Here is a 16,256-nt window from a genome sequence, read left to right on the forward strand (position 1 = left end):
CGGAAGAATCGGATTGAAAGCAGCAAAGATTTACGGGGGATGAAAACGAGAGAAAAGAATCAGAGATCTCAAGACGAGGTTGAACGAAGGTCCGTCGTCTTCAAAGTTTCAATCGTGAACGGCCCAATTTCGTGAGGGGAAAATAGGCCTCGTGATTGATTTGCTTATCAATTGACGGAACCAATTTATCATCCGACCGTTAAAAAAAAAATGCATATATATATATATATATATATTAACTGTCATAGTAATATTAATTTTTTCGAATTTCAAAAATAATATGAATTCACCATACAAAAATATTGTTTATTTTTTATTTAGATTTTATTTGACGTGAATGATTTGATAAAAATCAATTGCACATAAGATAAAAAAATTACTGAAATTTGAAATTTGATATAACTGTTATATATATATATAGGCAGTGAAAATGCATTAGAACATTTTGTTTTTCTCCGCTTTGGCTTAAAATAAAATTGTCATTTTTTCCATACGAAATGAACCATCTATTAGATACGTATCAGAAAAGACATGATCCAAATCCAAATGGGAAAATTGATTCTGAGGGATTTAATCCAAAATGGGACGCAAGTGTTGATAGTATTTACAAACGTTACAACGACGATTTCTTCTACGAATCTGTTCCAAAGATTAAAAAAAAAAAGAAACTCAACATAGACTGTTTCGGGGCAGAGAGGGCATGGATCTGGCTTCAGAATTTTGCCCAACTCAAAAGAATTTACATTAGGGAAGATCAATCTCGTCTCCTTCTTAGGGGTCGGAATCGGAATCGGAATCGGAATCAGAATCGGAAGTCGGGTTCCACGTCCATTGCCCAAGCGAACTTTGCCAGAAGCGACTTGTTGAATATCTGCCAACAAAAACGAGATAAGGTTTCCTTTTGTATTCGAATCGAAAAGGGTTTTTGTTTTGTATTGAAACCTTTTCGATGGGTACGTCATGGCGTTTGCACCATGCAACGCTTATTCTTGGATCCATGTAGTTGATCTTAGAAGTGCCCAGTGCCACTGTTTTCATGTCCTCCTTCGTCTGCATGTCCCTCTCCATCTTCTCTATCTTCCCGTTCGTCTGAGCTATCTTCCTCTCCAATCTGCCCATTTCACCATACCCAAACTTAGAGGGATATATACATATATATAGTATATCTGCTTCAAGAAAGGTTATATCTATATATATGTGTGTGTGTAATTACGCTTCTGGAGCTAAGTTCCTCTTCTTCTTTCCATCGGAACCTGCCAATGGTGGTTTTCCTTTCTTAGCCCTGCCAAGATCGGTTCTCAGTTCCTTTATCAGATCCTGCACAGAGTGAAAACCAGAAAGCAAAATGAACCCGGAAAGCGTGTGTTATTATTAGTTCACATATGTTGATATGAAAGCGCTCTTACCCTAAGTTCTTCTATTTTCCCAGCCAATTTCTCAATCTGTGCACCATGTGATTTCGAAACACTTCGCTGATGATTACAAATTATGGCAACCTGCAACAGAAATAGTCAATATCATAAAATGGTCACGGTCCCGATTAAAAATTTTGTAATCGGAAACTTGAAACCAACGGGAAATGAACAAAGTTACCTGCTTGTTTGCTTGCTGATAAACTACAACTTTTTCGGCTACATCACCATCTCTGGTTTCTTCACTCAACTGTCACAGCATCCAAACAGAACAGAGTGACAGGAAAATGTCAAAGTAGGAGAAAAATGTCGAGATATGTCACTAACATATGAGATCCAAGTTCATACATCTAATAATAATTAATTAGGACTACATTGAGTAGAGCCATTATACCCCCCTCCCCCCAACTCCTGGTTCAAGCTAAAAGCCTAAAACTACGTGAATGGCAAGACATTCCATAATTTGGAAGAAGTCTATCCTACACAAAACACGCAACAAGCCCAAGGTTAAGAGCATACCATTACATCCAATGTGATAGATGCATTATATGTACGGAACACTTTAGCAGTGAGGCCAGGCATAAGCTCCTTAAGATGGGCATTCAGTTTGCTTGTGTCCAATTGATCAAAGAGATCATCCGCTTTTGACTTTCCTGCATAGAAAAAAAAAACCAAAAGTGTTATTTATTCCACTGCAGATAAAGGATTTTAACTGAAGTATTAAAACAAAGTTCACAACTGACCAGTCTGGAACTGTCCAATTGCCTTGTAAACAGGAGGCTCGACCTCAACCGTATTCACATACTGGATTGAATCTTTACCAAGGAAGTCAAACTGGATAAAAATGGCAGAAGAAGAAAAGATAAGTCAGAACAACTGTGATACTGGAAAGTTAACCGTCACCTGAAAAAGACAAGAAAAAGAATCCTGGGAAATCTGCAAGAGAACTAAACCATTCAACTAAGAAACAAGAACCCTACAAAATCCAAAGTATATTTTCCATATGCCAAGTTTTGAAACCCCCGAATTAGTACCTTTAACTTATTTGGAGGAATACACTCCACATTTCCTACTTTGAGCGTACAGCAACCAACCGTATCCGCCTCATCATCATCCTACAGTGAAAGAAATATTAATTCTCCCTCATAAATGATTTTCATTAGCTTTCCCTGTTTTTTGGTTTGCAAACATTCTCATTTGATTACCTTCTCATTTCCAGCCCTAAGAGCCAATTTATCAATGAGATAGGTAGCAACAGCTATTTGCTTCTTCATAATATCCTTAGCAGTAAAATTCTTGGTGTATGTATCCCTGATGCTGTCTATATGGTCCTGCAGTTAAAACGCAGACTATTCGTAACCAAATGGGAAAACCAGACAATTTGTGCAAGAAGTTTTATTAAAATGAAACCTGACTATACCTTTAACTTTCTTGCTTTCTCATACTTCTCCTTGTCACTTTGCCCCTTCAGAGAACTGCTAGCTGCCAAAAATACGTACTTGAATTCTTTAGGATTAATCGGATCGTTCCAGAAAGCTAGCCAAGTGACTGTGTTGTCATGCTTTACTTCTTTCCAACTGCAAAATCACATATACCATGATCAATACAAATAAACCATTTTTCACTATTTTCTATTTTGAGGAGAAAGAACCACGGGAAAAAGACCTTTCACCAGGGATGGGGCACTCTGGAATAGGAGCACCTTTCCCGATATTTAGGGTGATGTCACAGGGACAGATACGCTTTTTCAATTTTCCCATCTGAAAAAAATAGACAGTATACAGTGTCACGAAAAAGAATAGATAACTTAAACTACAAAATGGACGTAAATACAAGGAATCCACAGCTACAACGTCAGGCAGGCAACATTGTTTAAAAGATTGTTTACAAACAAGTATAGCAAGAACCTTGGGATGTTCTCCTCGGCCTCTGAATAGCCCAGGAGGTTCAACTCTAAAATTCCCAACCTGAAACACACACACATCTTGAGTTGGGAAGTTATCCAGGAAGTTGAAAACCGATTCACAACACTCTTGAGAAAACTTACCTTCTCTTTAACACCATCAACAATAGCCCACATATACTTCTCCTCTTGCTTCAATTTCTCCTCTTTCAGAGCTTTTTTCTCCTGCACACCATCAACTAAATCTAATAAACCAGTTCCCTCTTCGAAAAAGTAACAGAAAGAACAAAAACTAGGTCTCAGGAAACAATCTGGATAGTCACTGAACTGATGCCTTGACTACATTCACCTCAACAACGAGACAAAAGGAACCAAGATTGACAACATTGCAAAGAAAGTTATCCAAGGGTGAAGAAACCAATAAATGTTCTCTTTGACTCACTTCTGTGCTCATTTGCTTCTTCTTCTCCTTCTCTTTCAGATGCCACTCATACACAGGAGTGAAGTCACAATCATCCAATTTTTGTATCACATGATTTTCGCCAAGCAATTTTTGCCAATCGTTCCAGAAATTCTCCCTAAACTGGGTTTTATTATAGTAGTCTGTCTCTGTCATCACTGCAAACATTGTTGCAACCTACAGATAGAGAGACATACCATCAGCACGCGTGAGGGCACTAAAATTGAACCCTCTAAAGAATATCATAAGAAAGGATACTGGATATTGATATGAAAAAAAAAAGGTACTAAGGAAAGGCATAGTATTGTGCATCACTGTCACCAAGGGCATGAATTGGAGCCACCAACCTCTTCTTGCTCAGGTGTTAGTTCAACTGGCTTCCCCTTGTACAAGATCTTAATTCCATGAGGTGAATATGGAGGAGGAAAAATTACACCATTGTGCACCAAGGTTGTCCATTTCTTTTGCCCATCACCGGAAGGTAATGATTTTGAAGACTTAGAGTATTCAGAATCTATCTTCCCTTTCTTGTTCTTAGTCATTTTCTTTGGCGAAGATGAAACTACTTTTGTCACTCTTGCCTTTGCAGCTGATGAAGGAGTATTCTGTTTCAGAGATGATGAAGGAGTATTCTGTTTTGCAACTTTAGGTTTTGCAGATGATGTTTTCATATTAGAGGAGTTTAACTTCATTTTCTTGGCAATTGGGACATTGTCATCGTCAGATCCATCTTCTTTGATAGACTTTTGTTTTCCCTTCATTGGACCAGGTGAAACCAGAACCTTCCTCTTATCATCTGATTTTTCTGCTTTAACATATTCTTGCTTCACTGCCACAGAGATAGATGAAGTTGATACCTTGGCCTTCTTGATGGAAGATTGATCTGCAGAGTTGGATTTATCCAGAGGTCTTTTCCCAGACAACTTTGAATTCTGCCCTTCATTCTTAATCACAGAACCATTTGACTGGAATTTTCTAGCCAAAGGTTTCTTTTCATCTTCATACTCAGGCTTGCTACCTGATGTCTCATTACCAGCCTTTTTCTGAATCCTTGCTGATATTGGAACTTCATCATCTGACTCATCTTTTATGTTTTTATTTGACCTATCCATAGCGGGGTTGCCACTGATTTTTTGCTTCGATTTCTGTGGAGTTATCTGCTGAGAAGAGGTTGGCGCCTTATTTGACCGGCTAGAATTTCCAGAAAGTATGGCACTCAAAGGTGTGTCGTCCTCAGAATCGTCATTATCACTTTTGAAGCCAGAAGGATCTTTACGCGGCTTGTTTCCATCATTGACAGTAGGAGACTTATAATTCTGCATGGGTGACTTAACTGGCGAAGCCTTCGAAGATGAAGACGATGGTGGAGGGGACTTCATTGTAGAATTTCTAACAGATGAAGTTATTCCATTGGGACTCACCTGCGGAGATCTCATCGGTAATGCCTTGGGGGGAGAAACTGTCTTGCCCTTCCGAGAATTGGGGTTTGATTGACTCGAATTAGAGGCAACGGTATTACTCCTCTTGAAAACAAGAGGCATTTCATCATCGTCATCATCATCATACCCATCATGACCATTTGCCATCACTGGTTTGACAAAAGTCTCAGTGGCCATACACAATAACACAATGTTCACAGATACTCAAACCAACCTCTGAGCAAAAGCAAAGACAAGGAAACAACCAAAACAAAAGGTCAGAATTTCAAAAATTAAGCCAAACAAACATTGGTAACATCAAAAGTAACTGTTACATTACAGCCATTGTGTCACCCTGATGTTCAAACCAAACAAACAATGTCTCAGCTTTATAACTCAAGTTCCAGTCGTATATGAAGACAATGCATGTGTGTGCGTGTGTATTTATGCGAGCACGAAAGAGGATGGCGCGATATGTAAAAATAATGTGTGAGCGGGACATGGGTCGTAAAGGCCAATAATGGCGGTGGCAGTCCCATGGTCGTAGTTAAAAGACAAAAAAAACCCGCCATGGATGTTCTGCATCACAATGCATAATTCCAAATGCAATTCAAGGCGCGCAGCACGGAAGAACACGTATAGCATCATGTATTACAAGAAAGCCAACTACGTCTTTATCCATTTTTAGGTCCCATTCAAGGGGAAAATATATATAATTTCAATATCTCGATTCAAATTCAGAGCTGGACAGAGACTAAGACAAAGCCAGTTGGAAATTTTACCAGCAAGGGAATACGCGACCTATTCAGGCAGTCAAGGAACTGACAAACACGGTGCACCGTAACCAAATCGAGTTTAAACCAGAAACCCTAAATCGAGTTTAAAACAGGTCCGGTGAAATCGAGCTGAATCCAGTCAAATATTGAAGCGTAAACATTGGGTTGAAGAAGCTACCTTCTTCAGGAGACAAACCAATTTCGCCGACGAAGCCTCTCTCTCCCTGTATGGGCTCTCTCTCGCGCCTCTTATTACGTGCCTTGGCTTCGGGCGGTGCCGAGGAGACGGAAGCATAGAAAGACTCTAGGTCAGTCCGAAAGTCTTAAGCTGTGATTTCCTACGACGTCGTTTGGCACATTTAAATGTTTTTTTTTATTAGGCATGGATATACCCAAAGTTTTCCTTATAATGTTTTTTTTTTTGTTAAAGGGAAAAAAAAATCTTGGGTGTGCATTTTCGGAGAATTAAATCATATAATATGATCATGTTAAACAAACATTCGAATGAAATGGTTCCACGCATACAAGCTGAATGTATGTATGTATGTATGTATGTATGTATGTATGGTGCAAAAATCTTATAAACTCATCAACCTGATGACGTCATGAGGAGGATTACTTAAGGCCCAGATGGAGGCTTCGGCCCAATGGGCTTTACTTTACCATCGATGCAAGGCTCCCCCAAACTATCCCTTTTTTTTTATAATTTTCAGTATCTATCTTTTTCTTTTTCTTTTTCTTTTTCTTTTTTACATCAAATAGATAATATTCTTATCAAGATTGTCAAATATAATTTCTTTAGATGAGATTTATTCAGTACAACTTACATACAAAAATTTTCTGTTTCAAAAAGTAGTGTAATTTTTTATGGGTATTTTATAAGCTTTTTTTTTATAATAAGATATTTTAGACTAGAATTCAGACAATATTGTGGATATCTATCTTAATTAATTTCACAAAGTAATAATCACAATAACAAACTATAATAATAGATTATTTTTGTCCACTTACATCACGAGGAATTAAACAAAAATTTTCCGTTTGACGAAGTCAATGAAGAACAAGCTTTCGTCGGCGAGTCTCTCGAGCATGCCACTCCTCACCAGCTGCGGGAAAAACAACCAACCGCTGGTCACAACCACGAGCCCCATCGTCATCAACCGCCTTGCCGCCGCGCTCGGCCTCCACATCTGCCGCATCTCCGCCGTCGCATTCCTCCTTGCTGCCACCTCCGCCGCAGTACAAACTCCTTGCAGAACGAAGAACCACGTCGGCCGTAGACGGGTCATGTAGAAGAAGATGAGCTCGTGGACGGCGCCGGACACGACGAACGCCGCCACTATCCCCGGGATTGGAGCCCATGTGGGACCCACGAATCGCTCGGCGGCTCGCCAGGCGGGGAGGTGTACGGACGGGCGGAGTATGGCTGGGACCATGAGGTTCCACCGGCGGCTCCTGAAGTCTTGGAGAGATGTGACTAAGTAGGGCTCCTTGGATTGCGATTCGATCTCGCAACCGAGAAGGGTAATCACCAGAACTTTGACCAGAGCTAAGAGAAGCTCGAGCTCAAGGTAAATATGGAGTGAGTACAGAATCAAGACCACAATGCGAGGCAGAGCTTCTCTGTAAGCATAAAGATTTAGCAATATGCATAGGAATGCAATCTTTATGGCGAAAACCCACTTACTGATTTGATCTGAGGACCCAGTTGGAGATGGGTGTTGTCTAGTTTGGTGAGAATCAGAGTTCTGTTGGGGTTTGATTGGGAAGCAAGCGAGGCAGATGAAACGGGAGAGATTTGGGGGAAGTGGGCATAAGGGTCCTTGATCGAAGGCGAAAAGAATGAGCTTGAAATTGGAAAGCCAAGACAGGAAAAATGCTGTGGAGCCTGAGAAGTGAACGGAGGAGAGAAACAGAGGAAAAACAAGGAAGAGAGAACAGACTGGAAGAACAGAGACAAGCCGAGGAACACCACTTGGGATTCTTGAGGCTATGTAATAACAGTAAGACATGGAGATTATTGCTTAAGTCCATACCTTTGTTAGGTTCTTGAGCTCTACTTCCATCTTTGTCGGATCTGACCTGCGTTGAATATGAAACGATCGAACACCAAAAGAGTTGAATATTAAAAACAAAAAAATAATAAAGAATACCATTGTGATTGGCATCCTTTGGATTTTATATTATCTTATGTAAAAGTAGCAAATGACAAATCAGCTTAGACAACGTGGACGGATAAGAAAAAGGACAAAACTTATTACCAACCCTAGTGTCTTTGAGGAACCAGGAGACGGAAAAGGGGGCCCACTTGGGACCACCGGCTGTGTGGTCTGTCCAAACGGCGGCCGGGCCAGAGAGTAGCTCCACAAGTCTTGGAGAGATGTGGCTAAGCTCAAAATAAGGATTGTTATAGTCATACCCAAGAACAGTTGACCAAGTTCCAAAATCAAGGTAAATATGCAGGGAATCAATAACAAAGAGAACAAGATAATCCATGGGGAACTGGTTTTTTGTATTCAAATGCATTCAACAAAAAAGCCAAAGGTGACAACTTTATCAGCCAAATCCCATTTGGTCGTGTGATTTGAGAACCCATTTGAATGTCTGAAAGCGCAATGCCCACCAAGCAAGGCAGGACACTCTGGAAAGGTTCAGAATTGGACAACAAATTTCCACTTATAACCTGCCTTCTCTGAAGTCACTAGAACAAAGCCAGAAGAGCTCATATAATCTAGTCATTAATCCAACCAGCAGAGTGTCCAAAGGTATAGGGAAGGTGAGGACCAGTTGCAAAACCCATAGGATCAATAAGATAGTCTCCGGGTTCACCAGGTGGACCTGGCAATGGACCACGTGGATCGAAGATAGCATTACCATCCAGCTGGTGCGGTGGTGGTGGCAGCTGAGGTTGCAAAGGGTTTGTCCTCCGGTAGTTCAGATCACCCATACGAGGTGGCAGCGGGTATTGTTGCATCACTGGTGGGTTGTTCATCCTGTACGATGGCAATTCGGGCAGAGATACTAAACTGCCATATGGAGCAGATACTGAGATGGGGTCCAAGTGACCACTGTGCCCTAGCAAATAATCTCTCGAGACAGTAAGATCAGGGGCTTGCTGCCCATACCGTCGGATTTGCTCCCTTGCATTAATTCCTCTTCCTGGTTCAGTGTATGATATCCGACCAGTCATCTCGTTAGGAAAATTCCCCATATATGCTTCGGATGGACGTTTCTCCGGGACTCCATAAGTTTCACCATAACCCAATCGTTGGCCAACAACATCATGTAAGTCGGACATGGTTCCACCATACGAGGCTTCAAAGGGATCGTAGGCTCTCTGAATTGCGTTGGAGGATGATGGATGTACAGAGTACATATCATCTCTAGAAGATCTTGCAGAAATCTGCCTATTCCATGTCTTTTCAGTCATTCCTCTACTGCTCTGTGCTTCCCCATCTAATCCTCTGACGTTCTCTCCGATGCTCTTTCTTCCTCGAGTTGTTTCACAATGAGATGCTTCCAAGGGATCATGGGACCTCGGAGCTGTCACATTGGAAGACGAGGGTGATGCACCTTGTTTATCACCAAGAGTAAATCGTGCAGATATCTGCCGATTCAATGTCCTTTCAGACATTCCTCTAATGCTCTTCCCTTCCCTATCTGTTTCTCCAACATTCCCTCCCACGTTACATCTACTCCTTGTTCCACCATTAGATGCTTCCATGGAATCATGGGATCTTTCAGCATATATATCATCCACAGAAGATGATCTAACAGAAGTCCGCCAATCAGATGCCCTTTCAGGCATTTTTGCCCCAATGCTCTGAACTTCCCTGTTTGATTCCCCCGATTCCTCTTCCTTGTTATTACTCTTCCGCGACAAGCTACTAGAGTCAATTGACTTCTCATGCATCATTCTTCTGGATTTGTTGCCTTTCATTTTTCCCTTTTCCTTCTTTTCCCTCGGCAAATAATTTGGCTGATGATTACCACAAGGTTTCGCCCCTCGGGTTTCTTCACCTTTCTCGGAGATTAGAATTTCATCACCACCTTTCTCAGGAAGAAGAACTTCGTCAGGTACCTCTGGTTCATCTATTTCCATAGAGACATCATCGTTTGCGAGCACAGCGTTCTCATCATAACTGTCGAGAGGATTATTCCCCGGCACAGAAGTGCCATCACATAGAATAGCAGAATCTTCAACAGGATAGGTAGACACATTTGCTGCATGATCATCATTCTCAAACTTTGTCTTCCCCATATTATTAGATAGATGGCCATGCTTCTGAGCTATTTCCATGTGTTTGGCCACCCAGTCAGAACGACTCCAGAGAGAAAGTGGAGGTGAAACAAGATTCCAGTCGTCCATCTGTTTGTCTTCGTCACCGACAGATCCAGGCAGGTAAAACGACTGAAAGAGATAAACAAGAGACAAATTCCTAATGAACTTCAGGGAACAGACAGCTTACTAGAGAACAAAATCAAAAGGGGAACATAGACAATATTATAAATGTACCTTTCCAGATAGAAACTGCTTATCCTCCCATACAAGCACATAAGGTGACTTCTTTTTGTCTAACCTGGTGTGGAGAAAAAAAAAATTAACGTCAGAGAGAAAGAGAGAGAGAGCTTCTAGGCTTCTACAAATATAGAGTGCAGAGAAAATAGATGAAAATCACTACCTGTCAGTCTCTACCGGAACGATAAGGATGAGAAGCTTTGGCTGAAACTCAAGAGCCTTATTAATAAACTTGTTTGCCAATGCAGCTTTTACTCCAAATGGAGGATTTAGCCCCATAATCTATCATAAAGTAAAAATTAGATATACGTCTACAACTGAGTGCTCAAACAAAATCTCAGATTAATGGAGGAATTCTTATTTTACCAGCCTTGAGCCTGGTGGCAACTCCTCTTTTCTTACAGTCATCCAATCTCTCTTCTCAAAATTGAAATAATTCTGAAACCATAATGTAAAGTTAATTCATGAATAATCCCAAAACAAACCCATTGATGGAAAAGAAAATTAACAATCTAGCAAAAGTTATTTCTGTGCGCCAGTGATGAAGATAGTAAGTTCACAAGTCATTTACCTTGGCTTGTATAAGGTCATAATTTTTGTACAAACACTTCTTTCCTGTCTCTTCAAGTTTCCCTTTCATCAACCAGCTGAAGTCATTAGCACCACAGCAGAAATCGACAATCTGTTTTAAGAGATAATAAGCAACCCATCATCATCATAAAAAAAATAACATGAACCATGGTAGGGATAACACAAATAACATTGGCAGCCATAAAGAGCAAAAATAAGCTTTTGGGAAATAATACAATTCGGACACTAAACTTGAAAGAATTAACAATTCAAGCACTTCAAGAAAATCAAACTGAATGTGTAAATTATAAGGTTTCCAACATTCGTATTTTAAGAGGCAAATATTACAAGTTACAGTGTTGGAACTGCTTACAAATATGATGTTCAACAAAATCATCGTACAAAGTCCGGTTCATTCCCATGATTACCCTACGTTTCATACATTTATATTCTTTCTGAAAGGACGTAAGTACTTCCCATTGACATACCCACGAGTCAAATCGAAATCACGAGACAACCTTCACATCACCATCTTTTCAGCATAAGTGTGACAAGAATATGTAAAGAAAACACAGATAAAGAAATGCGACATAGCTCATAAATTCAGTAAACAGAACCCACCATATCACCGTCTTGAGCATACAAATGTAGCCTATCAACAATCTGCAAGACCAGATTAACATTTTGTAAGTTAACAAGCATTGCAGAAGAATCATATCAGCCTGAGTATTGTCTGACATAGACACAGATTACTAGTCAATTTTATTCAACTACCAATTAAAATGTTATAAAGAACCTACTCTTCAGGTATCATTTTCTTCATGAAAAAAAGATATTTCTTAGGTATTGACTACATTTCATTTTCCGTGAACCAACATAATCCTATTGTTTCTAACAGGATATGGCAAAAACCACATAACTATCACTAAAAACATGGGCATTTGCGCCAACACATGGAGGACAAAAAGATATACTGTTGTTTCTGAAAGGATAAACTCACCTCTTGAAGTTTGTCCACCTTAGTGAAATGACGACCAAAAGATGTATACCGTGGACCATAAAGAAAAGGTGCAAGATAAATTTTGAGCTTATCCTAGAGCAAACACCAACATAATCACAATTACCAAAAAAAATCAATTGGAAACGGAAACTGTGAGTATGTATATAGATATTTTTAATATCTAACGCATAAACAGTAGTAAAGAAGCCGCAAAAAAATAGTTGGGGCCATAGCCAAAAAGCCAAGCATGTGCAACCTTCCACTTAAAGATCTGGTTCAGAACCTCAGGCTCACACACTGCTTTTGCATCCTCAATGTTATTTCCTTCCACAAGCTTTGCTAGTGCTGCTTTAACAGCCTGCAATCAGTCCACACGTGATATGAAAAATGATCAGCAAAGCGTCATAGAGATTAGCCGAAGAAGAGAGATAGAGATCAGCTTTCTATTACACCTCAACAGAGCCTTCGACCTTTCCTAAAGTAATTGTTTTATCCACAATATGCTTTAAAGAGCTTGTGTGTGTAGACGGAACTCTGCGCTTCTTTACGATATCTTCCAAAGTTATTGATTCAGAGGCTTCTTTCATTAGAGCAAGGATCCTAAAATGGAAAAAACAAATACATGACAGCGAAAAGAGAGGTTTTGGGTTCCACATTGTAGGTTGAATTCTTGTCCAAATTTTAAGTACAAAAACAAAATCAAAATCTCAAACAGAATGAGCTTACCTCCTTTCAGAGTCAGCATCTAATGTGAGTAGTTCGCTGTCAGGCTCCTTGGGGCCAATTGAGACAGGCTTATTGTGCTTGTTATCCGATGAAACAACTCTTATAGGCTTTTCCGCCTCAGTGTCCTGCATATAGTTAAACAACTTCATGCCAAGTGAAGCCTGTTTTTGGCTACCTTCATGTACCTCCTTCACTTCCATCTTCCGGGGCCGCTTTTGAAGCAACAAAGACTTTTTGTATGGATCAACTTTCTTTCCTTTCCCCATGGTGCCCGAAACAGAAGAAACTACTTCTGGCTTCTTGGTAGATGCACCATCCCTTGAAGCGGGAATTAAATTTCTATGTAGTTTTGCATTAGTTTTCCTCTGAGAAGCATTTGCTGGAACATGATCCTTCACCCTGGATCCGATTTTGTCTCTTACCACATGCGACTCCGACACCTTTCTCTGTTCTTTTACTACACTCTTCTTCTCTTCAGTAAATGGAAATTTAACATGATCCCTCACTGGTGTGCCGAGGTCTTCATCTATCTCATGTGCTCTATACAAGAGGAAAACGCAAAAGCATTTAGGTATATATCAACATAAATATAGTTTCTGTTTCCTACAGAATATAAAACCTTACGTGCAATATATGAGTACACGATTATGCAATAGACCATCCCAAGCCCTCGTAACTATATCCTCCTCCTCAATATCCTCAAACGCAATCTCCCTGTAACCAGTAAGGCATGTCAAATTCAAGTTCCTTCCAAACTACCAATTGTAATAGGGTGACAAATTTACAATTAATTGAAGGAATACCGTGGCAAGCATTTTCTGTGGTATGATTTAGGACAGCGCCGGCAGACAGCAAACTGCAATTTAGGGTCGGTCTTAACCTCTCCCTGCTTACAGACACAGCATTTGTGCAATGGGCAGGTAAATGACTCTCCTGCAGCGATTCTTTTCTCTAGCGCTTCAGCCTCAGCTTGATTTCCTATATGTAGACGTCTAGCGACACAACGAGGATGGTAAAAGTATACACATGTCGCTGACACACATCGAAAAACCTAGGAACAATTTGATACATTAAGCATAGATCAAAAAGAGAAAATCTTCTAGTCATTCTCATTCATCAACTGCACAATTATCTGAAAAGAACATCGGTATAACTATAAGGTAAACAAGAGAGATCAATGGTCACATACCTCTGCACCAGTAGATTTATCAGAGGAGCCTAGCTTTCTGCAAATAAAACACTGATGTATCTTATACTCACAGTTCTTGCAAAAGAAGTTCTGGATCTCCTGAAAAAAGAATGGTGAAAACAATTAACTCTCTGCTAGGCTTAAGACAGCGAAAGACTTCCACAAGCATCGAAAAACAGCAAACCCCATGGAAAATTGTTACAAGACGACTCAAAACACTCAGTGGCATACTTGAAACCAGGAAGAAATTTATATGAATAGCATACTTTCACTTCCCTCTTGGTTAAGCCAAGAGATTCACACATCGACTCTTCACCATCTTCAGCAGTGGCATGGAATGATCTCAAGCAGCTTCCTTCACAACTGGACAAGGCAAAAGAAGAAACTTATGCATATGGTTCAGTGAGCTAACAACAGAACATTGAAGATAACTTCAGTAAAACCTTCATTCCAAAACGAAAATGTATATAGTGTTTTAACTAATTCTGCTACGAACTTCCTGGGAAAATCACATAATTACAAATTCAGTGCCAAGAGAGGAAGGACACATACCACAAAAGCTCGCCACCGTTGTCACAAATTGCACAAACAGACTCAAAGTAGTCGTCATCATCATCATCCATGTCATCTTCATCTCCATCTTCAGTCATGTCATCTTCAACTATGAAATTGGACACCATATCCCATGCATTGTCCTATAAAATGACATAAGGCATAACATAAGACCATACAAAAAGAGAGAACAAAGAAGAAAACAAAATATATGAGAAAAGAGAACTAAGCAAATAAAAACGGACCTCGTCAGGTAATCTCTTTTTGGCAGGCTTCTTCTCAACAAATGCATTTAAGAACTAGACACATGAGAAGGAAAAAAAAAGGGGGTTATGCTGCTATCAAATCAGGAGAAAATCTGGAAGATGACACACTATGCCACAACAACTCATGTTACCAATAACCTAAGACTGACAGAAGAACAGCAGATATGAGTATCAGAAGGTATAAAGAAACAGACACAAAAACCCCTATATGAAATGAAATTCTATGGGCTCGTCTAAATAACATATCCGATTGAGAGCCAAGCAATTCGTCCTACTAACCTTTGACCTCACCAGGGAAGCATCTCTTTTAATAGCTTCAGAGATTAGATCAATGTGATCCACCAAATCGTTCTGAGACGGTCTCAGTCTCTCATCGTGTGACCTATAAATGGCATCAAAACACTGAGCAACCATGAAAACGACAGCAAATGTTCGGAGATAAGGAAAAAACAAGACCTTGACAGAGATCCAAAACAAAGGCATTACCTAAAAGCTTTAAACAAATGCTCCCACAATGATTTCCCCGAAGCTTCGGGATTCCTCCTAATGAAATGAAGGGAATGCAAAGTTATCAAGATGGTTCTGATCAAACCCTCGAAGCTTTTCCTCGGCTTCTGAAGCTTAATCCAAATATTGTCCCTCGTCAGAACAGAAATCTCCGGCTTGAAGTTCGAAAGATCGAATTGCCACGCCTTAACAGGTTTATACAGACTCTGAAGCCCATTATCAGATAATCCCCGCAAGAAAACATCCACAGCAGACCCATCTACTCTCTCCTCATCGCTCCATTGTACAGGCAGAACCGCAATAGACACGGGTTCTTTGTAATCATTTTCAAAATGGTAATTCGATACTGTCTGAGGAACAATCTCTTCCTCATCATCATCATCAACGTACGCCATCTTTTCAAATTCCCTTAGCCCTCAAAACCTAATCAAGATATCAACCCAATCATAAAGAAAATTCGAGAGATTTTTTTTTCCAAGGCGGACAGCTATACAACCGAACCAGACAATCCGGATTCAATTCCAGAGCATAAGGGAAATCCCAAAACTACCAAAATTAAATCATTGTACTAAACCCTAAAGCATCTCGAACTCTCGAATTTCGAACTAGGGTTTATCTTTACAGCGCAGAAAATAAGCCGGAGATGGAGAAGGGCGAAAACCCGAGAGATTGAACTACTCCACGCTCAAGGAAACTCGACGAAGAAAACCCTACTCGAAAAAAAAACTTCCAAAAATTTCCTCCAGAAAAATCAAGAAATCAACGCTATACACTCGAAAAATAGCGCTCGTGATCAAATTCTGGAGGAGAAGAAGAAGAAGAAGAAGGGACCTCCGCTCTCTATGGAAACGGGAAGCGACAGTTGAAAGGTATCAATCAGCTTTCGTCATGTCGCCATTACGTCTGTACATATATACCGTGTGTGTGTATATTTGTACAGGCTTCCCAACCTCTTATT

General features: G+C 40.1%; 4 protein-coding genes across 6 annotated transcripts in view; all 4 read right to left on the bottom strand.

The window, feature by feature from the left end:
• LOC104811636 (V-type proton ATPase subunit e1-like) overlaps positions 1–167 on the bottom strand; it is a 2,010-nt gene extending 1,843 nt beyond the window's left edge. Inside the window, exon 1 of the mRNA XM_010538393.1 lies at positions 35–167. The gene's annotated coding sequence lies outside the window, so the exon portion shown is untranslated. The remainder of the gene's footprint in view (positions 1–34) is intronic.
• Positions 168–532: 365 nt separating this feature from the next.
• Positions 533–6,269, bottom strand: LOC104811639 (DNA topoisomerase 1 alpha). Of its 2 annotated transcripts, XM_010538397.2 has the most exons (17): positions 6,148–6,269; positions 5,976–6,062; positions 4,123–5,430; positions 3,758–3,952; positions 3,460–3,540; positions 3,320–3,379; positions 3,078–3,172; positions 2,833–2,989; positions 2,618–2,743; positions 2,447–2,527; positions 2,156–2,246; positions 1,932–2,065; positions 1,594–1,662; positions 1,407–1,496; positions 1,214–1,317; positions 943–1,111; positions 533–871 (listed from the first exon to the last, which is right to left on the bottom strand). In XM_010538397.2, the coding sequence occupies exons 3-17, from the start codon at positions 5,389–5,391 to the stop codon at positions 803–805; spliced, it is 2,790 nt and encodes a 929-aa protein (XP_010536699.1). In that variant the 5' UTR covers positions 5,392–5,430; positions 5,976–6,062; positions 6,148–6,269; the 3' UTR covers positions 533–802. The 2 variants fall into 2 exon arrangements, with proteins under 2 accessions (XP_010536699.1, XP_010536698.1); XM_010538396.2 differs by lacking the exon at positions 5,976–6,062.
• A 638-nt stretch (positions 6,270–6,907) lies between these two features.
• LOC104811642 (probable long-chain-alcohol O-fatty-acyltransferase 3) lies at positions 6,908–8,392 on the bottom strand. Its single transcript, XM_010538402.2, is given in 2 exon segments — positions 6,908–8,051; positions 8,235–8,392. Coding segments are annotated over 2 exon segments (1,212 nt in total). The 5' UTR covers positions 8,387–8,392; the 3' UTR covers positions 6,908–6,991.
• A 29-nt stretch (positions 8,393–8,421) lies between these two features.
• LOC104811641 (protein ENHANCED DOWNY MILDEW 2) lies at positions 8,422–16,251 on the bottom strand. Of its 2 annotated transcripts, XM_010538399.2 has the most exons (19): positions 16,130–16,251; positions 15,278–15,721; positions 15,071–15,173; positions 14,771–14,824; positions 14,526–14,668; positions 14,240–14,336; positions 13,974–14,072; positions 13,588–13,835; positions 13,409–13,498; positions 12,785–13,324; positions 12,511–12,658; positions 12,315–12,416; positions 12,059–12,151; positions 11,680–11,721; positions 11,060–11,170; positions 10,855–10,926; positions 10,652–10,770; positions 10,486–10,549; positions 8,422–10,380 (listed from the first exon to the last, which is right to left on the bottom strand). In XM_010538399.2, the coding sequence occupies exons 2-19, from the start codon at positions 15,691–15,693 to the stop codon at positions 8,701–8,703; spliced, it is 4,221 nt and encodes a 1,406-aa protein (XP_010536701.1). In that variant the 5' UTR covers positions 15,694–15,721; positions 16,130–16,251; the 3' UTR covers positions 8,422–8,700. The 2 variants fall into 2 exon arrangements, with proteins under 2 accessions (XP_010536701.1, XP_010536700.1); XM_010538398.2 differs by having other exon boundaries at positions 15,278–16,251.
• Between the last annotated feature and the right edge of the window lie 5 nt (positions 16,252–16,256).

Source organism: Tarenaya hassleriana, unplaced genomic scaffold (genome assembly GCF_000463585.1).
Source record: "Tarenaya hassleriana unplaced genomic scaffold, ASM46358v1 Cleome2, whole genome shotgun sequence".
Taxonomy (NCBI): Eukaryota; Viridiplantae; Streptophyta; class Magnoliopsida; order Brassicales; family Cleomaceae; genus Tarenaya; species Tarenaya hassleriana.